General features: G+C 43.8%; 1 protein-coding gene across 1 annotated transcript in view; it reads left to right on the top strand.

The window, feature by feature from the left end:
• Nucleotides 1-6,533: 6,533 nt before the first annotated feature.
• chsy1 (chondroitin sulfate synthase 1) overlaps nucleotides 6,534-23,397 on the top strand; it is a 144,919-nt gene continuing 128,055 nt past the window's right edge. The window contains exon 1 of the mRNA XM_061893095.1: nucleotides 6,534-7,342. Within this exon, the coding sequence (XP_061749079.1) occupies nucleotides 7,032-7,342 (311 nt within the window). The 5' untranslated portion in view covers nucleotides 6,534-7,031. The remainder of the gene's footprint in view (nucleotides 7,343-23,397) is intronic.

The raw sequence follows: 23,397 nt of genomic DNA, 5'->3' as shown, positions 1-23,397 counted from the left end.
CACCGCTTTGTGATTGTGACAGTTCTTCCTTTAGAGCCAAAAAGCCATATATTCATCCATCCATCCATCTTCTTCCGCTTATCCGAGGTCGGGTCGCGGGGGCAGCAGCCTAAGCAGGGAAGCCCAGACTTCCCTCTCCCCAGCCACTTCGTCTAGCTCTTCCCGGGGGATCCCGAGGCGTTCCCAGGCCAGCCGGGAGACATAGTCTTCCCAACGTGTCCTGGGTCTTCCCCGTGGCCTCCTACCAGCTGGACGTGCCCTAAACACCTCCCTAGGGAGGCGTTCGGGTGGCATCCTGACCAGATGCCCGAACCACCTCATCTGGCTCCTCTCCATGTGGAGGAGCAGCGGCTTTACTTTGAGTTCCTCCCGGATGGCAGAGCTTCTCACCCTATCTCTAAGGGAGAGGAAACTCATTTGGGCCGCTTGTAGTGAAGTGAAGTGAATTATATTTATATAGCGCTTTTCTCTAGTGACTCAAAGCGCTTTACATAGTGAAACCCAATATCTAAGTTGCATTTAAACCAGTGTGGGTGGCACAGGGAGCAGGTGGGTAAAGTGTCTTACCCAAGGACACAACGGCAGTGACTAGGATGGCGGAAGCGGGAATCGAACCTGCAACCCTCAAGTTGCTGGCACGGCCGCTCTACCAACCGAGCTATGCCGTGATCTTATCCTTTCGGTCATAACCCAAAGCTCATGACCATAGGTGAGGATGGGAACGTAGATCGACCGGTAAATTGAGAGCTTTGCCTTCCGGCTCAGCTCCTTCTTCACCACAACGGATCGGTACAACGTCCGCATTACTGAAGACGCCGCACCGATCCGCCTGTCAATCTCACGATCCACTCTTCCCTCACTCATGAACAAGACTCCGAGGTACTTGAACTCCTCCACTTGGGGCAGGGTCTCCTCCCCAGCCCAGCCAAATATTTTAAAATATATTTCCGTAAGAGCCATATAATATTTTTTTTAACACTGAACACAACTAAACATGTGCATTTTTAAGTAAGACCAACATTTCAAGAGTATAATAGGTCTCTTATTCTTTGTAGTAACATTGTTATTCTGAAGCTAACTGTGGAGGGGGAGTGGCCTGCGGGCCTGCAGCGACAGGTGCGTAGACGACCCACCTGGGCCTTGTTATCTAATCACCTGTCGCTCTGTTATAAGCAGCAGCCAGGAGGAGAGACGGGGTTGGGGCCGGAAATACTATTGCTGGAAAGCAACTGAGAGACTTATTGAAAAATAAAACAATATTGTAACCCTGAAACAGGCTCTCATGTCGGTGCTTGGTGGTCTGAAGAACCCCCAGGAGGGCAAGCTCCACACTAACCAATAATAAATAAATAACTTCTTACCATTAACGCAACATCTTGAACCGGTGCGGTAGAAAACGGATGGATGGATTAAAAATGCATGAGAATGTTTTATATTTTGAACATTATTTTTAACACTGTAATTACAAGTGGAATTATTCATTACTTATCGTGTTAAGCAACGTCAGCTCAGATTTATCTGAGAGCCAGATGCAGTCATCAAAAGAGCCACATCTGGCTCTAGAGCCATAGGTTCCCTACCCCTGGTCTAGTCCATAGTGGGGCCAGGTCAGCAGCACTGAATGGTCCACGGTCCACCCCGGGTCCTGACTTTGAACAGCTAGCGTATCATCTGTGGTCACCTAATCTGTGAGCAGAGCAAAGAGATGGCAGATTAACTGGTTTTCATTGATTGATTGATACTTTTATTAGTAGATTGCACAGTACAGTACATATTCCGTACAATTGACCACTAAATGGTAACACCCGAATACGTTTTTCAATTTCTTTAAGTCGGGGTCCACGTTAATCAATTCATGGTAAAAAAAAAATGTAGGGACCCCCCCCCCCCCACCCTGGGGGATACTTGCCAACCTTCCCGAGAGGACTCCTTGTAGTTAGTGCCTCTCCCGAAAACCTCCCGGGACAAATTTTCTCCCGAAATATAAACAGCGTGTCTGCCCAATGACATTATAACTGTAGAATGATCGAGGGCGAGTTCTTGGTTTCTTATGTGGGTTTATTGTTAGGCAGTTTCATTAACGTCCTCCCAGCGCGGTAACAACACACAACAACAGCAGTCACATTTTCGTCTACCCCTAAGCAGTTCGTCTGCCGTAAACAGCAATGTTGTGACACTCTTAAACAGGACAATACTGCCATCTAATGTACATGCATATGTGACAATAACATCTACGGCTACGGCACACAACAAGGAGACGAAGCAGAAGAATGAGGAAGATACAGCCGTGGCGACGACGACGACGAGTAAGATGAAGATATACACTTGTAAGTTCCAAACCGCAGCTGCGATTGGACCTGGATAGCCTCCGGGAAGAAGTGGTGGACTTAACCACGCCCCCCAACCCCCACCTCACGTATCATCTGTGGTCACCTAATCTGTGAGCAGAGCAAAGAGATGGCAGATTAACTGGTTTTCATTGATTGATTGATACTTTTATTAGTAGATTGCACAGTACAGCACATATTCCGTACAATTGACCACTAAATGGTAACACCCCAATACGTTTTTCAATTTCTTTAAGTCGGGGTCCACGTTAATCAATTCATGGTACAAAAAAATGTAGGGACCCCCCCCCACCCTGGGGGATACTTGCCAACCTTCCCGGGAGGACTCCTTGTAGTTAGTGCCTCTCCCGAAAACCTCCCGGGACAAATTTTCTCCCGAAATATAAACAGCGTGTCTGCCCAATGACATTATAACTGTAGAATGATCGAGGGCGAGTTCTTGGTTTCTTATGTGGGTTTATTGTTAGGCAGTTTCATTAACGTCCTCCCAGCGCGGTAACAACACACAACAACAGCAGTCACATTTTCGTCTACTCCAAAGCAGTTCGTCTGCCGTAAACAGCAATGTTGTGACACTATTAAACAGGACAATACTGCCATCTAATGTACATGCATATGTGACAATAACATCTACGGCTACGGCACACAACAAGGAGACGAAGCAGAAGAATGAGGAAGATACAGCCGTGGCGACGACGACGACGACGAGTAAGATGAAGAAATACACTTGTAAGTTCCAAACCGCAGCTGCGATTGGACCTGGATAGCCTCCGGGAAGAAGTGGTGGACTTAACCACGCCCCCCAACCCCCACCTCACGAAATCGGAGGAGTCAAGGTTGGCAAGTATGGCCGGGGGCGACCGGTGCAATGGACGTCGAGTGGCTCTAGTTAATAGTGTGAGAGTCCAGTCCATAGTAGGGCCAGAAGGAGGATCATATTGAGTGGAGACAGGTCAGCAGCACTGAGTAGTCCACCCCGGGTCCCGACTTTCAACAGCTAGCGCGTCTTCTGTGGTCCCCTAATCTGTGAGCACAGCAGAAAAGAGAAGGCAGATCAACTGGTCTAAAAGGGGGGTCTATTTAAAAGGCTATAGTATAAAAATGAGTTTTAAGATGGGACTTAAAAATGCTTTTACGCAAAAAGTCCAACAAACCTGACATTAGAATAAAGCGGGGGTCGGAAACCCGCGGCTCTAGAGGTTTAGCGCCGTCCTTGTGGCTCTCTGGAGCTTTTTCAAAAATGTATGAAAAATGGAAAAAGATGTTTTAATATAGTTTCTGTAGGAGGACAAACATGACACAAACCTCCCTAATTGCTATAAAGCACACTGTTTGTATTAAACATGCTTCACTGATCCGAGTATTTGGCGAGCGCCGTTTTGTCCTACTAATTTTGGCGGTCCTTGAACTCACCGTAGTTTGTTTACATGTATACATTTCTCCGACTTTCTAAGACGTGTTTTATGCCACTTCTTTTTTCGTTTCATTTTGTCCACCAAACTTTTAAGCTTGTGCATGAATCCACAAAGGTGAGTTTGTTGACGTTATTGACTTGTGTGGAGTGCTAATCAGACATATTTGGTCACTGCAAGCTAATCGATGCTAACATGGTATTTAGCTTAGGCTAGGTTTACCTTGAATTGATAAACGTGGACCCCGACTTAAACAAAAAACGTATTCGGGTGTTGCCATTTAGTGGTCAATTGTACGGAATATGTACTGTACCGTGCAATCTACTAATAAAAGTATCAATCAATCAATCAAAAAAAGCTATATGTACAGTTTTAGCTATATTTGGGCTCATTTAGTTTCCTTTAAAGGCCTACTGAAATGAGATTTTCTCATTTAAACGGGGATAGCAGGTCAATTCTATGTGTCATACTTGATCATTTCGCGATATTGCCATATTTTTGCTGAAAGGATTTAGTAGAGAACATCCACGATAAAGTTCGCAACTTTTGGTCGCCAACAGAAAAGCCCTGTCTTTACCGGAAGTCGTAGACGATGACGCCACCCGTTGATGGCTTCTCACATCCTCACATTGTTTTTAGTGGGAGCCTCCCACAAAAAGAGCTATTTGGACCGAGAAAACGAAAATTTCCCCATTAATTTGAGCGAGGATGAAAGTTTCGTGTTTGAGGATATTGATAGCGACGGACTAAAAAAAAAAAAAAAAAAAGTTTAAAAAAAAAACGCGATTGCATTGGGACGGATTCAGATGTTTTTAGACACATTTACTAGGATAATTCTGGAAAATCCCTTATGTTTTTATTGTGTTGCTAGTGTTTTAGTGAGTTTAATAGTACCTGACAGTCATAGGGGTTTGTCCACGGGTGTCTTGACGCCAGTCTCTGAGGGAAGTCGACGGCACAAGCTCAGCTGATCTCCGGTAAGAAGCAACTTTTTACCACAATTTTTTCACCGAAACCTGCTGGTTGACATTCGGTCGGGATCCATGTTCGCTTGACGGCGCTCTGATCCATAGTAAAGCTTCACCTCCGGGAATTTTAAACAAGGAATCACCGTGTGTTTGTGTGGCTAAAGCAGGGGCGCTCACACTTTTTCTGCAGGTGAGCTACTTTTCAATTGACCAAGTCGAGGAGATCTACCTCATTCCTATTTATAATTTAGATTTATTTATTTATGAAAGAGACATTTTTGTTAACAAGTTAATGGTGTTTAATGATAATACAAGCATGTTTAACACACATAGATTCCTTTCTTTCATGAAGACAAGAATATATAAGTTGGTGTATTTGATTCTGATGACTTGCATTGATTGGAATTAGACAGTGGTGCTGATAACGTCCGCATTTTCAAATGGAGGGAAAAAAAAAGTCCTCCTTTCTGTCCAATACCACATGAAAGTGGTTGGATTTGGCATCTCATTTGTCCAACTTGCATACTCATTTTTAAACACTTTGTTATGAGAGTAGCATATGTGTGTGGCCCTTTAATGTCTGGCAGCAGGTGAGTGACGTCAGTGACTGTGCGGGTGGGCAAGCAAGTGAGAAAGCGGTAGCTGAGGGCGGGGGAGAAATACATTGGCATCAAACTCCGTAGCTTGCTAGCTTTCTGAGACTCTTGTTTTGTTAGCACAGGCAGGATGAAACAGGTCTTTTATGGTGAAGACAGGAACTGTGCAGTCGGTCTTTAGAGTTTTGACAGTAGGTACGGAGTCTCTAGAAATAAAATGTGTTTCTCTGTGTCCGCCCTGTTAGTGATTTTTTTCTTAAATATGAGCTCGCAGCAGCCAGCGTCATCTCACAAGATCCTCGGGTGCCGAGAATGTCAAACAACTGACGAAAGTGAAGTCTTGGTATGATTGATGATTGCTCATTTTTATGTCTATTTTTTAATGCCTGGCTTGAGATCGACTGACACACCCTCCGAGATCGACCAGTCGATCGCGATCGACGTAATGGGCACCCCTGGGCTAAAGGCTAAAGCTTCCCAACTCCATATTTCTACTTTGACTTCTCCAATATTAATTGAACAAATTGCAAAAGATTCAGCAACACAGATGTCCAAAATACTGCGTAATTATGCCGTTAAAGCAGACGACTTTTAGCTGTGTGTGTGCGCAGCACTCAAATTTCCTAACAATCCGTTTTCAAGAACAAATTCCCGGGAAATTTAAAATTGCGATTAAGTAAACTGAAAAGGCCGTTTTGGCATGTGTTGCAATGTTAATATTTCATCATTGATATATAAACTATCAGACTGCGTGGTCGGTAGTAGTGGGTTTCAGTAGGCCTTTAAGTTCTCTTAATTAAATGTATACCTCATGACGCACTATCTGTATGTAATATGGCTTTTATTTTTTTGCGGCTCCAGACATATTTGTTTTTGTATTTTTGGTCCAATATGGCTTTTTCAACATTTTAGGTTGCCGACCCCTGGAATAAAGTATTCGTCACAACACGCAAGCGCACACACAGCGCTGCAAAAAGGTGTGTAATTGCGTCCAACCACCAGCAGAGGACGCTCGAGATACGAAGGTGAGCCTGTGCTACGTTTACTGACCTCCCTGAAAAGCGTAAAATAGCTGACTTGCCTTTTTATATACGTTACGGCTTTTGAAGTCGATACTTTCCTGTTCGACTTTATTTACAGAGCACGTTTAATAAAACATCGTGGACGGACATTAAAATATTTGGTCAAGAATGACAAAAAGTAAACTATAGACACAAATGTAGAGTCTTTTTTTTTTCCCCCATGTGCCCTGAACGCGTCGTGCCTACGGAAGCTTTACGGGCTCATATTAGCTGACGGCTTCCATCGACACCTCCACATCTTCAACATGGAGAGATAACGAAGAGCTCGGCGCCGCTATTCGAGGCTCAAGAGGGAAGACGGCTGGCCCGGCGTTGACGGCGGACGTCGGCGGCGTTACGACGGCGCTTTGCGGCCACCGCGCGTTTTTTTTTAGTGGCGCCTCGAAGGGAGAAGCAGCTCGTGATGCTACGTAAGCAGCGCCTCTGTGGCGGGAGCGCGCGCGCGTGAGAGCCAGCCTTTTTTTTTTTGTTTAGTTAATTTTGTAATTTTGTATTTCTGACGTGACGTCACTCCTTTATCTCTCCCGCCGGAGACGCGCAGAGAGAGAGAGAGAGAGAGAGAGGGAGGGAGGGAGGGAGAGACGGCGTCGGCGGCGGCGGGCGAGTGAACTTTTTGCGGGAGGGGATGGCAGCTCGAAGCCGGAGAGCTTGGTTTAGCGTCCTCTTGGGTCTGGTGCTCGGCTTCACGCTGGCCTCCAGACTCATCCTGCCCAAGGCCGGCGAGCTGAAGAAAGCCGGACACAAGCGGAAAGCCAACCCGTCCAACTGTGGCCTCAACACGGCTCTGGGGAAGGAGCGAGGCGGCGTGATGTGGCCGCAGAAAGATAGCGGCTCGCCGGCCACGCAGACGCCGGGACCCCGCTCCGACAACTTCCTTTTCGTGGGGGTCATGACCGCCCAGAAGTACCTGAACAACCGGGCCGTGGCCGCGCACAGGTACGTGCACGTCACCTCCACAATGCTCGTTCACATCTTCGTAGTCTGGCAACAATTCATAGAATGTTCCCATCATTTTATTACTCTAAATCAGTGGTTCTCAACCTTTTTTCAGTGATGTACCTGTGAACATTTTTTTTAGTTCAGGGTTGTCAAACCCATTTTAGATCTGGGGCCACATGGAGAAAAATCTACTCCCAAGTGGGCCGGACTGGTAAAATCCCTGCATGAAAACTTAAAGGCCTACTGAAATGAGATTTTCTTATTTAAACGGGGATAGCAGGTCCATTCTATGTGTCATACTTGATCGTTTCGCGATATTGCCATATTTTTGCTGAAAGGATTTAGTAGAGAACATCGAGGATAAAGTTCGCAACTTTCGGTGCTAAGAGAAAAGCCCTGCTTCTACCTGAAGTCGCAGACGATGAAGTCATCCGTGTGATAGCTCCTCACATATATTATTTTTAATGGGAGCCTCCAACTAAAAGTGCTATGAGAAAACGACAATTTCCCCATTAATTTGAGCGAGGATGAAAGATTCGTGTTTGAGGATATTGATAGCGACGGACTAGAAAAACAAAAAATAAAACACGATTGCATTGGGATGGATTCAGATGTTTTTAGACACATTTACGAGGATAATTCTGGGAAATCCCTTATCTTTCTATTGTGTTGCTAGTGTTTTAGTGAGTTTAACAGTACCTGATAGTCGGAGGGGTTTGTCCACGGGTGTGTTGACACCAATGTCTCAGCGAAGTCGACGGCAGCTTTATGGACGGGGCAAGCCCAGCTGATGAGAAGCGACTTTTTACCACAATTTTCTCACCGAAACCTGCTGGTGGACATTCGGTCTTTATCCATGTTCGCTTGAGGGCGCTCTGATCCATAGTAAAGTTTCACCTCCGGAAATTTTAAACAAGGAATCACCATGTGTTTGTGTGGCTAAAGGCTTAAGCTTCCCAACTCCATCTTTCTACTTTGACTTCTCCAATGTTAATTGAACAAATAGCAAAAGATTCAGCAACACAGATCTCCAAAATACTGTGTAGTTATGCCGTTAAAGCAGACGACTTTTAGCTGTGTGTGTGCGCAGCACTCATATTCATAACAGCCCGTGACGTCTTGCGTACACGTCATCATTACGCGACGTTTTCGAGAAAAAATTGCTGGGAAATTTAAAATTGCAATTAAAGGCCTACTGAAATTAGATTTTCTTATTTAAACGGGGATAGCAGGTCCATTCTATGTGTCATACTTGATCGTTTCGCGATATTGCCATATTTTTGCTGAAATTATTTAGTAGAGAACATCCACGATAAAGTTTGCAACTTTCGGTGCTAAGAGAAAAGCCCTGCTTCTACCTGAAGTCGCAGACGATGACGTCATCCGTGTGATAGCTCCTCACATATATTATTTTTAATGGGAGCCTCCAACTAAAAGTGCTATGAGAAAATAACAATTTCCCCATTAGAGCGAGGATGAAAGATTCGTGTTTGAGGATATTGATAGCGACGGACTAGAAAAACAAAAAACAAAACACGATTGCATTGGGATGGATTCAGATGTTTTTAGACACATTTACGAGGATAATTCTGGGAAATCCCTTATCTTTCTATTGTGTTGCTAGTGTTTTAGTGAGTTTAACAGTACCTGATAGTCGGAGGGGTTTGTCCACGGGTGTGTTGACACCAATGTCTCAGCGAAGTCGACGGCAGCTTTATGTCCACCAGCTGATCTCCGGTAAGAAGCGACTTTTTTACCACAATTTTCTCACCGAAACCTGCTGGTGGACATTCGGTCGTTATCCATGTTCGCTTGACGGCGCTCTGATCCATAGTAAAGTTTCACCTCCGGAAATTTTAAACAAGGAATCACCATTTGTTTGTGTGGCTAAAGGCTAAAGCTTCCCAACTCCATCTTTCTACTTTGACTTCTCCAATGTTAATTGAAAAAATTGCAAAAGATTCAGCAACACAGATGTCCAAAATACTGTGTAATTATGCCGTTAAAGCAGACGACTTTTAGCTGTGTGTGTGCGCAGCACTCATATTCATAACAGCCCGTGACGTCACGCGTACACGTCATCATTACGCGACGTTTTCAAGAAAAAACTCCCGGGAAATTTAAAATTGCAATTAAAGGCCTACTGAAATGAGATTTTCTTATTTAAACGGGGATAGCAGGTCCATTCTATGTGTCATACTTGATCATTTTGCGATATTGCCATATTTTTGCTGAAATTATTTAGTAGAGAACATCCACGATAAAGTTTGCAACTTTCGGTGCTAAGAGAAAAGCCCTGCTTCTACCTGAAGTCGCAGACGATGACGTCATCCGTGTGATAGCTCCTCACATATATTATTTTTAATGGGAGCCTCCAACTAAAAGTGCTATGAGAAAATAACAATTTCCCCATTAGAGCGAGGATGAAAGATTCGTGTTTGAGGATATTGATAGCGACGGACTAGAAAAACAAAAAACAAAACACGATTGCATTGGGATGGATTCAGATGTTTTTAGACACATTTACGAGGATAATTCTGGGAAATCCCTTATCTTTCTATTGTGTTGCTAGTGTTTTAGTGAGTTTAACAGTACCTGATAGTCGGAGGGGTTTGTCCACGGGTGTGTTGACACCAATGTCTCAGCGAAGTCGACGGCAGCTTTATGTCCACCAGCTGATCTCCGGTAAGAAGCGACTTTTTTACCACAATTTTCTCACCGAAACCTGCTGGTGGACATTCGGTCGTTATCCATGTTCGCTTGACGGCGCTCTGATCCATAGTAAAGTTTCACCTCCGGGAATTTTAAACAAGGAATCACCGTGTGTTTGTGTGGCTAAAGGCTAAAGAACCACATCTCCATCTTTCTACTGTGACTTACCCAATATTAATTGAACAAATTGCAAAACATTCAGCAACACAGATGTCCAAAATACTGTGTAATTATGCCGTTAAAGCAGACGACTTTTAGCTGTGTGTGTGTGCAGCGCTCATATTCATAACAGCCTGTGACGTCACGCGTACACGTCATCATTACGCGACGTTTTCAAGAAAAAACTCCCGGGAAATTTAAAATTACAATTAAAGGCCTACTGAAATGAGATTTTCTTATTTAAACGGGGATAGCAGGTCCATTCTATGTGTCATACTTGATCATTTCGCGATATTGAAATATTTTTGGTGAAAGGATTTAGTAGACGATAAAGTTTGCATCTTTCGGTGCTAAGAGAAAAGCCCTGCCTCTACCTGAAATCGCAGACGATGACGTCATCCGTGTGATGGCTCCTCACATAGTCACATTTTTTTTAATGGGAGCCTCCAACAAAAAGTGCCATTCGGACCGAGAAAACGACAATTTCCCCATTAATTTGAGCGAGGATGTAAGATTCGTGTTTGAGGATATTGATAGCGACGGACTAGAAAAACAAAAAATAAAACACGATTGCATTGGGATGGATTCAGATGTTTTTAGACACATTTACGAGGATAATTCTGGGAAATCCCTTACCTTTCTATTGTGTTGCTAGTGTTTTAGTGGGTTTAACAAGTTTTTAGCTATTTTTATATATTTTTTTCCAAATAGTTCAAGAAAGACCACTACAAATGAGCAATATTTTGCACTGTTATACAATTTAATAAATCAGAAAGTGATGACATAGTATATATATATATATTTACATACATACATACATACATACATGATATCACGTCATCAATTGGAAAATGCATTTTTAGACAATGTGATTTGCCTGAGCGGCTAGGAGACTCTGAGAGTAACAAGCGACAAGCGGTAGAAAATGGATTAGAAAGGACATATTAAAAAAAAAAATAATAATAATTAACTTGGGACTTTCCGCGGGCCAGATCTCGAACACTGGCGGGCCGAATCTGGCCCCTCGAGCCGTAGTTTGGGGATCCCTGCTTTATACTGACATGCAAACTCGAGTTTCAAATAATAATAATTAAAAAATATCAATGGCATATCAAATAAAATAAAAATATAAGGCCTCTTTTCTATTTGCAGCCTTCTGGGGTAAATATCAAAATAAACTTTTTTCCACAGGCTAATAATAGATTCGAAAATAAAATAACAATAATTAATGAATCAAAACTTCGAGCCTTGAAGTAGCAAGAGAAAGTGCATGAAGGAAACGTGAATTATTGCTCAGTTTGCTACACTGACTTGCTTTAACACTGAATATGGGACGAGCAACGCTTATATAACTTAAAAGTGCAAAGTCAACTTTCAAAAAAACAAACGAAAAAACATCAACGGCATATTAACTAAAATTGAAATGAAAAATGTAATGCCTCTTTTCTATTTGCGGCCTTCTGAGGTAAATATCAACATTAACTTTTTCCACAGGCTAATGAATTTGAAATTAAAATAACAATTGGGGGAGGGGCGTTGGTCATAGCGGGGTGGTGTATATTATTAGTGCTGCAAGGGGTTCTGGGTATTTGTTCTGTTGTGTTACGGTGCGGATGTTCTCCCGAAATGTGTTTGTCATTCTTGTTTGGTGTGGGTTCACCTTGTGGCGCGTATTTGTGACCGTGTTAAAGTTGTTTATACGGGCACCCTCAGTGTGACCTGTATGGCTGTTGACAAGTTTGCCTTGCATTCATTTGTGTGTGTGTGTGTGTGTGTGTGTGTGTGTGTGTGTGTGTGTGTGTGTGTGTGTGTGTGTGTGTGTGTGTATACGCTGTTTGTATGGAGGAAAAGCGGACGTGAGGACAGGTTGTAGAGAACCATAAAGGCAGTGTCTTTATGGCGCGTCCCCAATATTGTTGTCCGGGTGGACATCGGGAGAAATTCAGAAGATTTTCAAAAGGGGCACTGAACTTTAGGGAGTCTCCCGGGAAAATCGGGGGGGTTGGCAAGTATGGTGAACGCGGTGTTAATTTGATATTGCCTCAACGGCCAAATTAATTTGGCCCGCGGGCCAGAGTTTGACAGCCATGATTTAGACTGTTGTCAAAGGACAGAAAACACCCAAGTCTTCAAGTAGAACAATGTGTCTTATCAACATGTAGCTTGTACATTCTCATCATTAGTGACTGAACTCATGTCTGTTCTTTTTCAAAAGACCTCATTATCTCATCTGGGCTTCAAGCTTCTATCAAGCAGCGAGAAGATAAGATAAATGTTCCGTGTGGGAGCCGTTCTGGTGGAAAGCACTCGTTTTACAATTTTGCCCATCATTCACGATCTCTATGTAAAACCATAACAAGTGTTTATCTTTTTTTGATGCATTCTAAATCCTAAATTAAAGTTAGAAAAGTCAACTAACAATGGAATCAATGAGTCACTCTAATTACCTATACAGCCCTCTGAAGTCCATCCAATCCAATCCCATCAACGTTTTATTTACGCTATATATATGTCCCCCCCTCCCTTGTGGAGGGGGTCCGGTCCGATGACCATGGATGAAGTACTGGCTGTCCAGAGTCGAGACCCAGGATGGACCGCTCGTCGGGACCCAGGATGGACCGCTCGCCTGTATCGGTTGGGGACATCTCTATGCTGCTGATCCGCTTGAGATGGTTTCCTGTGGACGGGACTCTCGCTGCTGTCTTGGATCCGCTTGAACTGAACTCTCGCGGCTGTGTTGGAGCCACCATGGATTGAACTTTCACAGTATCATGTTAGACCCGCTCGACATCCATTGCTTTCGGTCCCCTAGAGGGGTGGGGGTTGCCCACATCTGAGGTCCTCTCCAAGGTTTCTCATAGTCAGCATTGTCACTGGCGTCCCACTTGATGTGAATTCTCCCTGCCCACTGGGTGTGAGTTTTCCTTGCCCTTTTGTGGGTTCTTCCGAGGATGTTGTAGTCGTAATGATTTGTGCAGTCCTTTGAGACATTTGTGATTTGGGGCTATATAAATAAACATTGATTGATTGATATATATATATATATATATATCATTTGTAAAGAACATAATGTCATTGCTGTCTTGAGTTTCCAATAATTTATACAACTCTCATTTTTGTGTGATTGAGTGATTGGAGCACATACGTGTTGGTCACAAAAAACATTCATGAAGTTTGGTTCTTTTCTGAATTTATTATGGGTCTACTGAAAATGTAAGCAAATCTACTGGGTCAAAATTATCCATATACCAATGTTAATATTTGCTTACATGTCCTTTGGCAAGTTTCACTGCAATAAGGCACTTTTGGTAGCCATCCACAAGCTTCTGGGTGAATTTTTGACCACTCCTCTTGACAAAAGTGCTGCAGTTCAACTAAATGAGTTGGTTTTCTGACATGGACTTGTTTCTTAAGCATTGTCCACACATTTAAGTCAGGACTTTGGGAAGGCCGTTCTAAAACCTTAATTCTAGCCTGATTTAGCCTTTCCTTTACCACTTTTGACATGTGTTTGGGGTCCTTGTCCTGTTGGAACACCCAACTGTGCCCAAGACCCAACCTCCAGGCTGAGGATTTTAGGTTGTCCTGAAGAATTTGGAGGTAATCCTCCTTTTTCATTGTCCCATTTACTGTCTGTAAAGCACCAGTTCCATTGGCAGCAAAACAGGCCCAGAGCATAATACTACCACCACCCGGCCTCCCCTTTACTCCTCCAAACATTTTGCTGGGTATTGTGGCCGAACAAATTCATTTTTATTTCATCTAACCACATGACTTTCCTCCAGAAGGTCTTTTCTTTGTCCATGGGGATGTCTGATGAAACATAAAAAATGGTCACAGCTGAATTGGTCACTTTTCCAGTAGACCCATAATAAATTCATAAAAGAACCAAACTTCATGAATGTTTTTTGTGACAAACAAAAAGCTCCAATCACTCTATCACAAAAAAATAAGAGTTGTAGAAATGAGTGGACACTCAAGAAAGCCGTGACATTATGTTCTTTACAAGTGTATGTAAACTTTTGAACACGACTGTATTTGTACAAATAGTACAGGTCAAAAGTTGGGACACACCTTCTCATTTCAATGTGTGTTCTTTATTTTCATGACTATTTACATTGTAGATTGTCAATGAAGGCATCAAAAATGTGACACATGTGAAGTGAAAACCATTTCAGGTGACTACTTCTTGAAACTCATAGAGAGAATGCCAAGAGTGTGCACAGCAGTAATCAGAGCAAAGGGTGGCTATTTTGAAGAAACTAGAGTACAAAACATGTTTTCAATTAATTTACCTTTTTTTTTTGTTAAGTACATAAATCCACGTGTTCATTCATAGTTTCGATGCCTTCAGTGACCATCTACAATGTAAATAGTCATGGAAATAAAGAGAGTGCATTGAATGAGAAGGTGTGTGCAAACCTTTGGCCTGTACTGTATGTAACATTGTAACAGGCACTTTCATAATAACATGTAATGTTCAATCAATCAATCAATCAATGTTTATTTATATAGCCCCAAATCACAAATGTCTCAAAGGACCGCACAAATCATTACGACTACAACATCCTCGGAAGAACCCACAAAAGGGCAAGGAAAACTCACACCCAGTGGGCAGGGAGAATTCACATTCAGTGGGACGCCAGTGACAATGCTGACTATGAGAAACCTTGGAGAGGACCTCAGATGTGGGCAACCCCCCCCCCTCTAGGGGACCGAAAGCAATGGATGTCGAGCGGGTCTAACATGATACTGTGAAAGTTCAATCCATAGTGGCTCCAAGACAGCAGTGAGAGTCCCGTCCACAGGAAACCATCTCAAGCGGATCAGCAGCGTAGAGATGTCCCCAACCGATACAGGCGAGCGGTCCATCCTGGGTCCCGACGAGCGGTCTATCCTGGGTCTCGACTCTGGACAGTCAGTACTTCATCCATGGTCATCGGACCGGACCCCCTCCACAAGGGAGGGGGGGACATAGGAGAAAGAAAAGAAGCGGCAGATCAACTGGTCTAAAAAGGAGGTCTATTTAAAGGCTAGAGTATACAGATGAGTTTTAAGATGAGACTTAAATGCTTCTACTGAGGTAGCATCTCGAACTGTTACCGGGAGGGCATTCCAGAGTACTGGAGCCCGAACGGAAAACGCTCTATAGCCCGCAGACTTTTTTTGGGCTTTGGGAATCACTAATAAGCCGGAGTCTTTTGAACGCAGATTTCTTGCCGGGACATATGGTACAATACAATCGGCAAGATAGGCTGGAGCTACACCGTGTAGTATTTTATACGTAAGTAGTAAAAACTTAAAGTCACATCTTAAGTGCACAGGAAGCCAGTGCAGGTGAGCCAGTACAGGCGTAATGTGATCAAACTTTCTTGTTCTTGTCAAAAGTCTAGCAGCCGCATTTTGTACCAACTGTAATCTTTTAATGCTAGACATGGGGAGACCCGAAAATAATACGTTACAGTAATCGAGACGAGACGTAACAAACGCATGGATAATGATCTCGGCGTCTTTAGTGGACAAAATGGAGCGAATTTTAGCGATATTACGGAGATGAAAGAAGGCCGTTTTAGTAACGCTTTTAATGTGTGACTCAAAGGAGAGAGTTGGGTCGAAGATAATACCCAGATTTTTTACAGAGTCACCTTGTTTTATTATTTGGTTGTCAAATGTTAAAGTTGTATTATTAAATAGAGGTCGGTGTCTAGCAGGACCGATAATCAGCATTTCCGTTTTTTTGGCATTAAGTTGCAAAAAGTTAGCGGACATCCATTCTTTAATTTCATTAAGACACGCTTCCAACTGACTACAGTCCGGCGTGTTGGTCAGCTTTAGGGGCATGTAAAGTTGGGTGTCATCAGCATAACAGTGAAAGCTAATACCGTAATAATGTTGACATATTTAATTTCAAAAGACTTATCACAACATTCGCTTTTTCTTTCGACAACTCACTCACTACTCATGAAGACTTCATGAGACAAAAACATAATAAAACAATCACTTGCTGTGCAATCATTGTTCTCATTGGAATGACGATTGGTGGAATGTTTATATCTTCCCGTTTAGATGAAGAATTAATCATAAAGGTTAAAAAAAAAAATGTGGGCGTAAACAGGCGTCTAAATTGCCTGTCGGAGTTGACCAACGTCTTCCGCCCAATTGCAGCTGGGATAGGCTCCAGCCACCCCCGCGATCCTGAGAGGGAAAGTGGATGGGTGAATGTAAATGTAAATATAGTATCGTTGGCTGTTTTTGGTCGGTCATTTAAAGGGCTTTTTGGGCGAAATAGAGCAGCTCACAGTAACCTGATTTTTAGCTGATTTTAGCTATTTAAAAATAAGAATGCATAAAAAAAAGAAACTCCTGCATGTTTTTGTCTTGCATAGAGATTGTGAATGATGGGCACCATTCCAAAAATAGTGCGGTTTTCCTTTTAAAGTACGAAACATTTGCAAACACGACAATGTTCAATTTGATATAAGAGCACACAATTGTAGACATCCATCCATCCATCCATTTTCTACCGCTTGTCCCGTTCAGGGTCGCCGTAGCCTATCTCAGCTGCATTCGGGCGGAAGGCGGCGTACACCCTGGGCAAGTCGCCACCTCATCGCAGGGCCGACACAGACAGACAACATTCACACTCACATTCACACACTAGGGACCATTTAGTGTTGCCAATCAACCTATCCCCAGGTGCATGATTTTGGAGGCGGGAGGAAGCCGGAGTACCCGGAGGGAACCCACGCAGTCACGGGGAGAACATGCAAACTACACACAGAAAGATCCCTAACCCGGGATTGAACCAAGGACAACTCAGGACCTTCGTATTGTGAGGCACAATTGTAGACATAATGTTACAAATACGTATTTGTAAGCATCTCATCAGCCTAATAAAGTGGTTGGTGATGATTGAACTACAGTTGCACGATGTTGAGAAAAAAACCTATCTGTGATTTTTCTTTAAAAAAATTGCGATTTGATTTGCGGTTTTTAGATTTTATTAATTTACTGTAAATGAATAGAACTGTTATAATTACGAGTGAAAGAAGTCGTGTTACTTTTAGACTGTCAATCAACCAATTATTGTCTCAAGTTGCCACACATTAGAACAGGGGTAGGGAACCTATGGCTCTAGAGCCAGATGTGGCTCTTTTGATGACTGCATCTGCCTCTCAGATAAATCCGAGCTGACACTGCTTAACACGCTAAGTAATGAATAATTCCGCTTGTAATCACAGTGTTAAAAATAACATTGAAAATATAAAACATTCTCGTGCATTTTAATCCATCCATCCGTTTTCTAGCGCAAATGTTCAAGAAGTTGCGTTAATGGTAAAAAAGTTATTTATTTGTTATTGATTAGTGTGGGGCTTGCCCACCTGGGGTTTCTTCAGACCACCAAGCACCGACTTGAGAGCCTGTTTCAGGGTTAAAATATTGTTTTATTTTTCAATAAGTCTCTTAGTTCTCTTTCGTTCTCGCTCGCACTCTGGCTCCAGCCCCAACCCCGTCTCTCCTCCTTGCTGCTGCTTATAACATAGTGACAGGTGATTAGATAACAAGGCCCAGGTGGATCATCTACGCACCTGTCGCTGATTTCGAGGCCGGTCCTGGCACACCCCGCTTCGCTGCAGGCCCGCAGGCCACACCCCCTCCACAGTTAGCTTCAGAATAACAATGTTATTACAGAGAATAACAGACTTATTATACTCTATAAATGTTGGTTTTACTTAAAAATGTACGTGATTAGTTGTGTTCAGTGTAAAAAAAAACATTACACGGCTCTTACGGAAATACCTTTTAAAATATTTGGCTTCTTGGCTCTCTCAGCCAAAAAGGTTCCCGACCCCTGCATTAGAACAATGTTATAATCTACTCTCAAGAATATTTGGGTTTACGTTTATAACACCCATGTTCGCTTACGCCGTCCTTGGCCGCTTGTCGTAGCCTTGTCCCAGTCCACCCGTTTTGAACTAAAGTATTGGTTTTACACTTTTTGCAGATGCTGTACAGTAATGGCAGCACGGTGGAGTAGGGGTTAGTGCGTTTGCCTCAAAATACAAAGGTCCTGCGTTCGAGCCTGCGCTCTGGATCTTTCTGTGTGGGGTTTGCATGTTCTCTCAGAGTTTGCAGGGTTCTCTCCGGGTGCTCCGGCTTCTTCCCACGTCCAAAGCCATGCACCTGGGGATAGGTTGATTGGTGACACTAAATTGGCTCTAGTGTGTGAATGTTGTCTATCTGTGTTGGTCCTTTGATGAGGTGGCGACTTTGTCCAGGGTGTACCCCGCCTAGCGCCCGAATGCAGCTGAGATAGGCTCCAGCGACCCCAAAAGGGACAAGCGGTAGGAAAATGGATGGATATACAGTAATTAGGGGTATAACGGTACACAAAAATTTCCGTTTGGTACGTACCTCGGTTTCGAGGTCACGGTTGAGTTCATTTTCGGTACAGTAAGAAAACAATAAAATATAAATTTTTTGGTTATTTATTTACCAAATGTGTAAACAATGGCTATATCCTTTTAACATTGGGAACACTATAATATTCCTGCCCTCATTAATAAACATTAAACTGCCTCAAGTTGTTGCTTTGATTAAATAAAATGACAAAACTTTTCTTCTACATATAAAAAGTGCGACATTAAACAGTTTCAAGTCAACTCATCATGCTTAATTTATCACAGCATTTGGGAAACCTGTAGTTGATTTTTATCATGTAAATGTTATATTTTTACCAACATGTGATAGCTGGGACCCTGCCATTGAAAGCTTTTCTGTCAATAAAACACACACACACACACACACACACACCGCAAAATGAGCTAACGTTACGCTAAAAGCTAATTAGCCTTCATCTCAAGCCAAAACTGCGAGCGAGCTGAGTTTAAGTTTCTAGAAGGTCAACGGGCTCATAGTGATGTTAGTAATAGTTGACTGGGAGATGTTTATTATCATTTGGGGAGAGTACGCTGCCTTAGGCCATCCATCCATCCATCCATCCATCATCATCCGCTTATCCGAGTTCGGGTCGCGGGGGCAGCAGCCTAAGCAGGGAAACCCAGACTTCCCTCTCCCCAGCCACTTCGTCTAGCTCTTCCCGGGGGATCCCCAGGCGTTCCCAGGCCAGCCGGGAGACATAGTCTTCCCAACGTGTCCTGGGTCTTCCCTGTGGCCTCCTACCGGTTGGACGTGCCCTAAACACCTCCCTAGGGAGGCGTTCGGGTGGCATCCTGACCAGATGCCCGAACCACCTCATCTGGCTCCTCTCGATGTGAAGGAGCAGCGGCTTTACTTTGAGTCCCTCCCGGATGACAGAGCTTCTCACCCTATCTCTAAGGGAGAGCCCCGCCACACGGCGGAGGAAACTCATTTCGGCCGCTTGTACCCGTGATCTTATCCTTTCGGTCATGACCCAAAGCTCATGACCATAGGTGAGGATGGGAATGTAGATCGACCGGTAAATTGAGAGCTTTGCCTTCCGGTTCAGCTCCTTCTTCACCACAACGGATCGGTACAACGTCCGCATTACTGAAGACGCCGCACGATCGTGAACAAGACTCCTAGGTACTTGAACTCCTCCACTTGGGGCAGGGTCTCTTCCCCAACCCGGAGATGGCATTCCACCCTTTTCCGGGCGAGAACCATGGACTCGGACTTGGAGGTGCTGATTCTCATTCCGGTCGCTTCACACTCGGCTGCGAACCGATCCAGTGAGAGCTGAAGATCCCGGTCAGATGAAGCCATCAGGACCACATCATCTGCAAAAAGCAGAAACCTAATCCTGCGGTTACCAAACCGGAACCCCTCAACGCCTTGACGCTGCCTTATGCTCACCTGCTAAACACCTATCTGCTCGACGCTGATGCATTTACTACATGCGCTCGGAATACGCACTGCTGATTGGCTGTTACCGCTCTGAATACGCACTGCCGAATTGCTGTTACCGCTATATATGTAACCAATCAGATGGTTGTGTGGGTGGGACAATGCTGGGTGCTGAGACAGAGGCAGAAGAAGCAAAGCAGCTTGTTAAGACTTTAGTTTAGAAAATCCTTTTGGTACACCCCCGCACTGAACCGAAACCCCCGTACCGAAATGGTTCAATACAAATACACGTACCGTTACATCCCTAACAGTAATGCAACACAAGTGGCGTTTGATATTAGCACACTGATGGCATCGGCTGCAGCACACACACACACAGTGCTGTTTCCTGTAACAGCTTGTGATTGGTCAGCAGGCCAAGAACCCAAGGCTTGACAATTCTAAATCAGAAGAAAGACGCAGGAGAGAAAAAAATAAAAAAAAGCCTCTTGCGATTGATAATTGCAGTAATTTAAAAGTTGATGTCATATAATTGTAGGGCTGCAGCTATGGAATATCTTAGTAAGCAAGTATTTTATCGAATATCCCGATCGATTAATCGAATAAGTCCTTTTTTTTGCTTAATAAAGGTTGAATTATACATATTAAGATGTGCCCTCAATAATTGCGTTTGGCCCAATTCTCCTATTTCCTAAACGCCTGTTTTCATTGTTGACGGCTGACACGCACAGCTAAAATGCGTCCGTGGTCGATTGCGCCAATTTGTGTGTGCTTATAAAAGCAGTGTGCGCTCATAGCCCAATGTGCTGTGTGGTGTGACCACGTAAACAATCTTCTGGTCTCTGCTTCGGTTTTGATGGTTATTATACGGCGCCGTTTAAACCTTGGTTTCTCCACGCAAATTCGCTGAGCTGTTTTTGACCTGCCAACAATACATAATATGAAAAGACAAGTGGGTGCAAGTGACAGCTGTCCAAGTAGCAGGTGGTTGCAGGTCTTTAATAACCTTGCACGACCACTTTGGCATAGTTACTAATGAAAGACTAATTAAACACGACAGCTCGAATAGCGTTGTTAGTTTTCAACACCTTTTTGGCGGGAGTGCAACAACACATCCTGGTTATCAAAATGAATAGCAGTTATTTTACTAACGCAACTTTTGCGTTGACATTTAATCGATAACTAGCCTCGCCTCCGGACGTCCCTCAAATCGGATGCTTTCTCGACAGGTGCTACTGCATCTAACTTGCGCTGTTGTGCGAGCTCCACTTTGCAATGTTTGCATACGACTTTCCTTCAATTTCAGTGTCAATCAATCAATCAATGTTTATTTATACAGCCCTAAAACACAAGTGCCTCAAAGGGCTGCACAAGCCACACCGACATCCTCGGTTCAGAGCCCACAAAAGGGCAAGGAAAAACTCACAACCCAGTGCGACGTCAATGTGGATGACTATGAGAAACCTTGGAGAGGACCATAGATGTGGGTGACCCCCCCCTCACCCCCCTCTAGGGGAGACCGGATGCAATTGACGTCGAGTGGGTCTAACATAATATTGCGAAAGTCCAGTCCATAGTGGATCTAACATAATAGTGAGAGTCCAGTCCATAGTGGGGCCAGCAGGAGACCATCCCGAGCAGAGACGGGCCAGCAGCGCAGAGATGTCCCCAACTGATGGGAGCGGTCCACCCCCGGGTCCCGATTCTGGACAGCCAGCACTTCCTCCATGGCCACCTGACCTGTGCACAGGAGAAAAGAAAAGAAACGGCAGATCAACTGGTCTAAAAAGGGGGTCTTTTTAAAGGCTAGAGTATACAAATGAGTTTTAAGATGGGACTTAAATGGTTTTATTGCGGTAGCATCTCTAACTGTTACCGGGAGGGCATTCCAGAGTACTGGAGCCCGAATAGAAAACGCTCTATAGCCCGCAGACTTTTTTTGGGCTTTGGGAATCACTAATAAGCCGGAGTCCTTTGAACGCAGATTTCTTGCCGGGACATATGGTACAATACAATTGGCAAGATAGGCTGGAGCTAGACCGTGTAGTATTTTATACGTAAGTAGTAAAACCTTAAAGTCACATCTTAAGTGCACAGGAAGCCAGTGCAGGTGAGCCAGTACAGGCGTAATGTGATCAAACTTTCTTGTTCTTGTCAAAAGTCGAGGAGCCGCATTTTGTACCAACTGTAAATCTTTTAATGCTAGACATGGGGAGACCCGAAAATAATACGTTACCGTAATGGAGACGAGACGTAACGAACGCATGAATAATGATCTCAGCGTGGCTCGTGGACACAATGGAACACATTTTACAGTAGTGGTATTACCGGGATGAAAGACGGTCGTTTTAGTAACACTCTTGATGTCTGACTCAAACGAGAGAGTTGGGTCGAAGATAATACCCAGATTCTTGTGTAATTGTTTGGTTGTCAAATGTTAATGTGGTATTATTAAATAGGTGTCTGTGTCTAGCAGGACCGATAATCAGCATTTCCGTTCTCTTGGCGTTGAGTTGCAAAAAAGTGTGAAGTGCTTCCACACCTTCGACAACTTTCGTCGCTTCTTAATTGCCTGGTTTTGCAATGATTCTTGTCCCCTGCTGTCTGCCATTGCGAGTTGTGTGAGGGGAAAAAGTTTTCTAAACTCAAGCGTATCTAAAAGAGCGGTGCTGTGCAGTGCAGAGGGCGTATGATCTGTGACGTAAACACGCTGTGCAATACCTAAACCAGGGGTCTCAAACTCAATCTACCTGTGGGCCACTGGATGCAGAGTCTGGGTGAGGCTGGGCTGCAAGAAAAGATTTCTTAAAAAATATATTTTTAAATGTCTTAATTTTTATTTTCAACACAAAATCAAATCAAGATATAAAAAAACAAAATGAGAATTAAGTAAATAAATCAGTCATAAGTAATAACAATAATAATTTGATTTCTCCAGTCAGCAACAATGTGTGAGGCAATTCAAATTAAACATGAAAAAAACTAAACGAATAATGGTTTGAATTGGTCCAGGTTATCGGGGACTGTTATAACTGACAGACAGGTGTCGCGGTTGTGACTACAGCCAGTCACGTAAGCAAACACTCGTCTCCATGGCAACGTTTTTGTTGCTTTCACTCATTTGCCGCTTTTCCACTAACGCAGGGGTAGGCAACCCAGAACGTTGAAAGAGCCATTTTGGGTTAGGGTTAGCTTTGGGGTCTAGTGCACTGGACCGCTCGTCTCCCCGGCCCGGACTGTTTGCAGCGGCGCCGGGGGAGGGACAGAGAGAGCGAGCGGGCGGGCGAGCGAGGAAGGAAGAGCGCGTGTGGGTCTAGTAGAAAAGCGGCAAAACATTTCTCTGCTTGCATCAA

The sequence above is a fragment of the Nerophis ophidion genome, linkage group LG02 (assembly GCF_033978795.1).
Source record: "Nerophis ophidion isolate RoL-2023_Sa linkage group LG02, RoL_Noph_v1.0, whole genome shotgun sequence".
Lineage (NCBI taxonomy): Eukaryota > Metazoa > Chordata > Actinopteri > Syngnathiformes > Syngnathidae > Nerophis > Nerophis ophidion.
The sequence above is the reverse complement of the archived record's forward strand: the minus strand, read 5'-3'. Positions and strand labels throughout refer to the sequence as shown.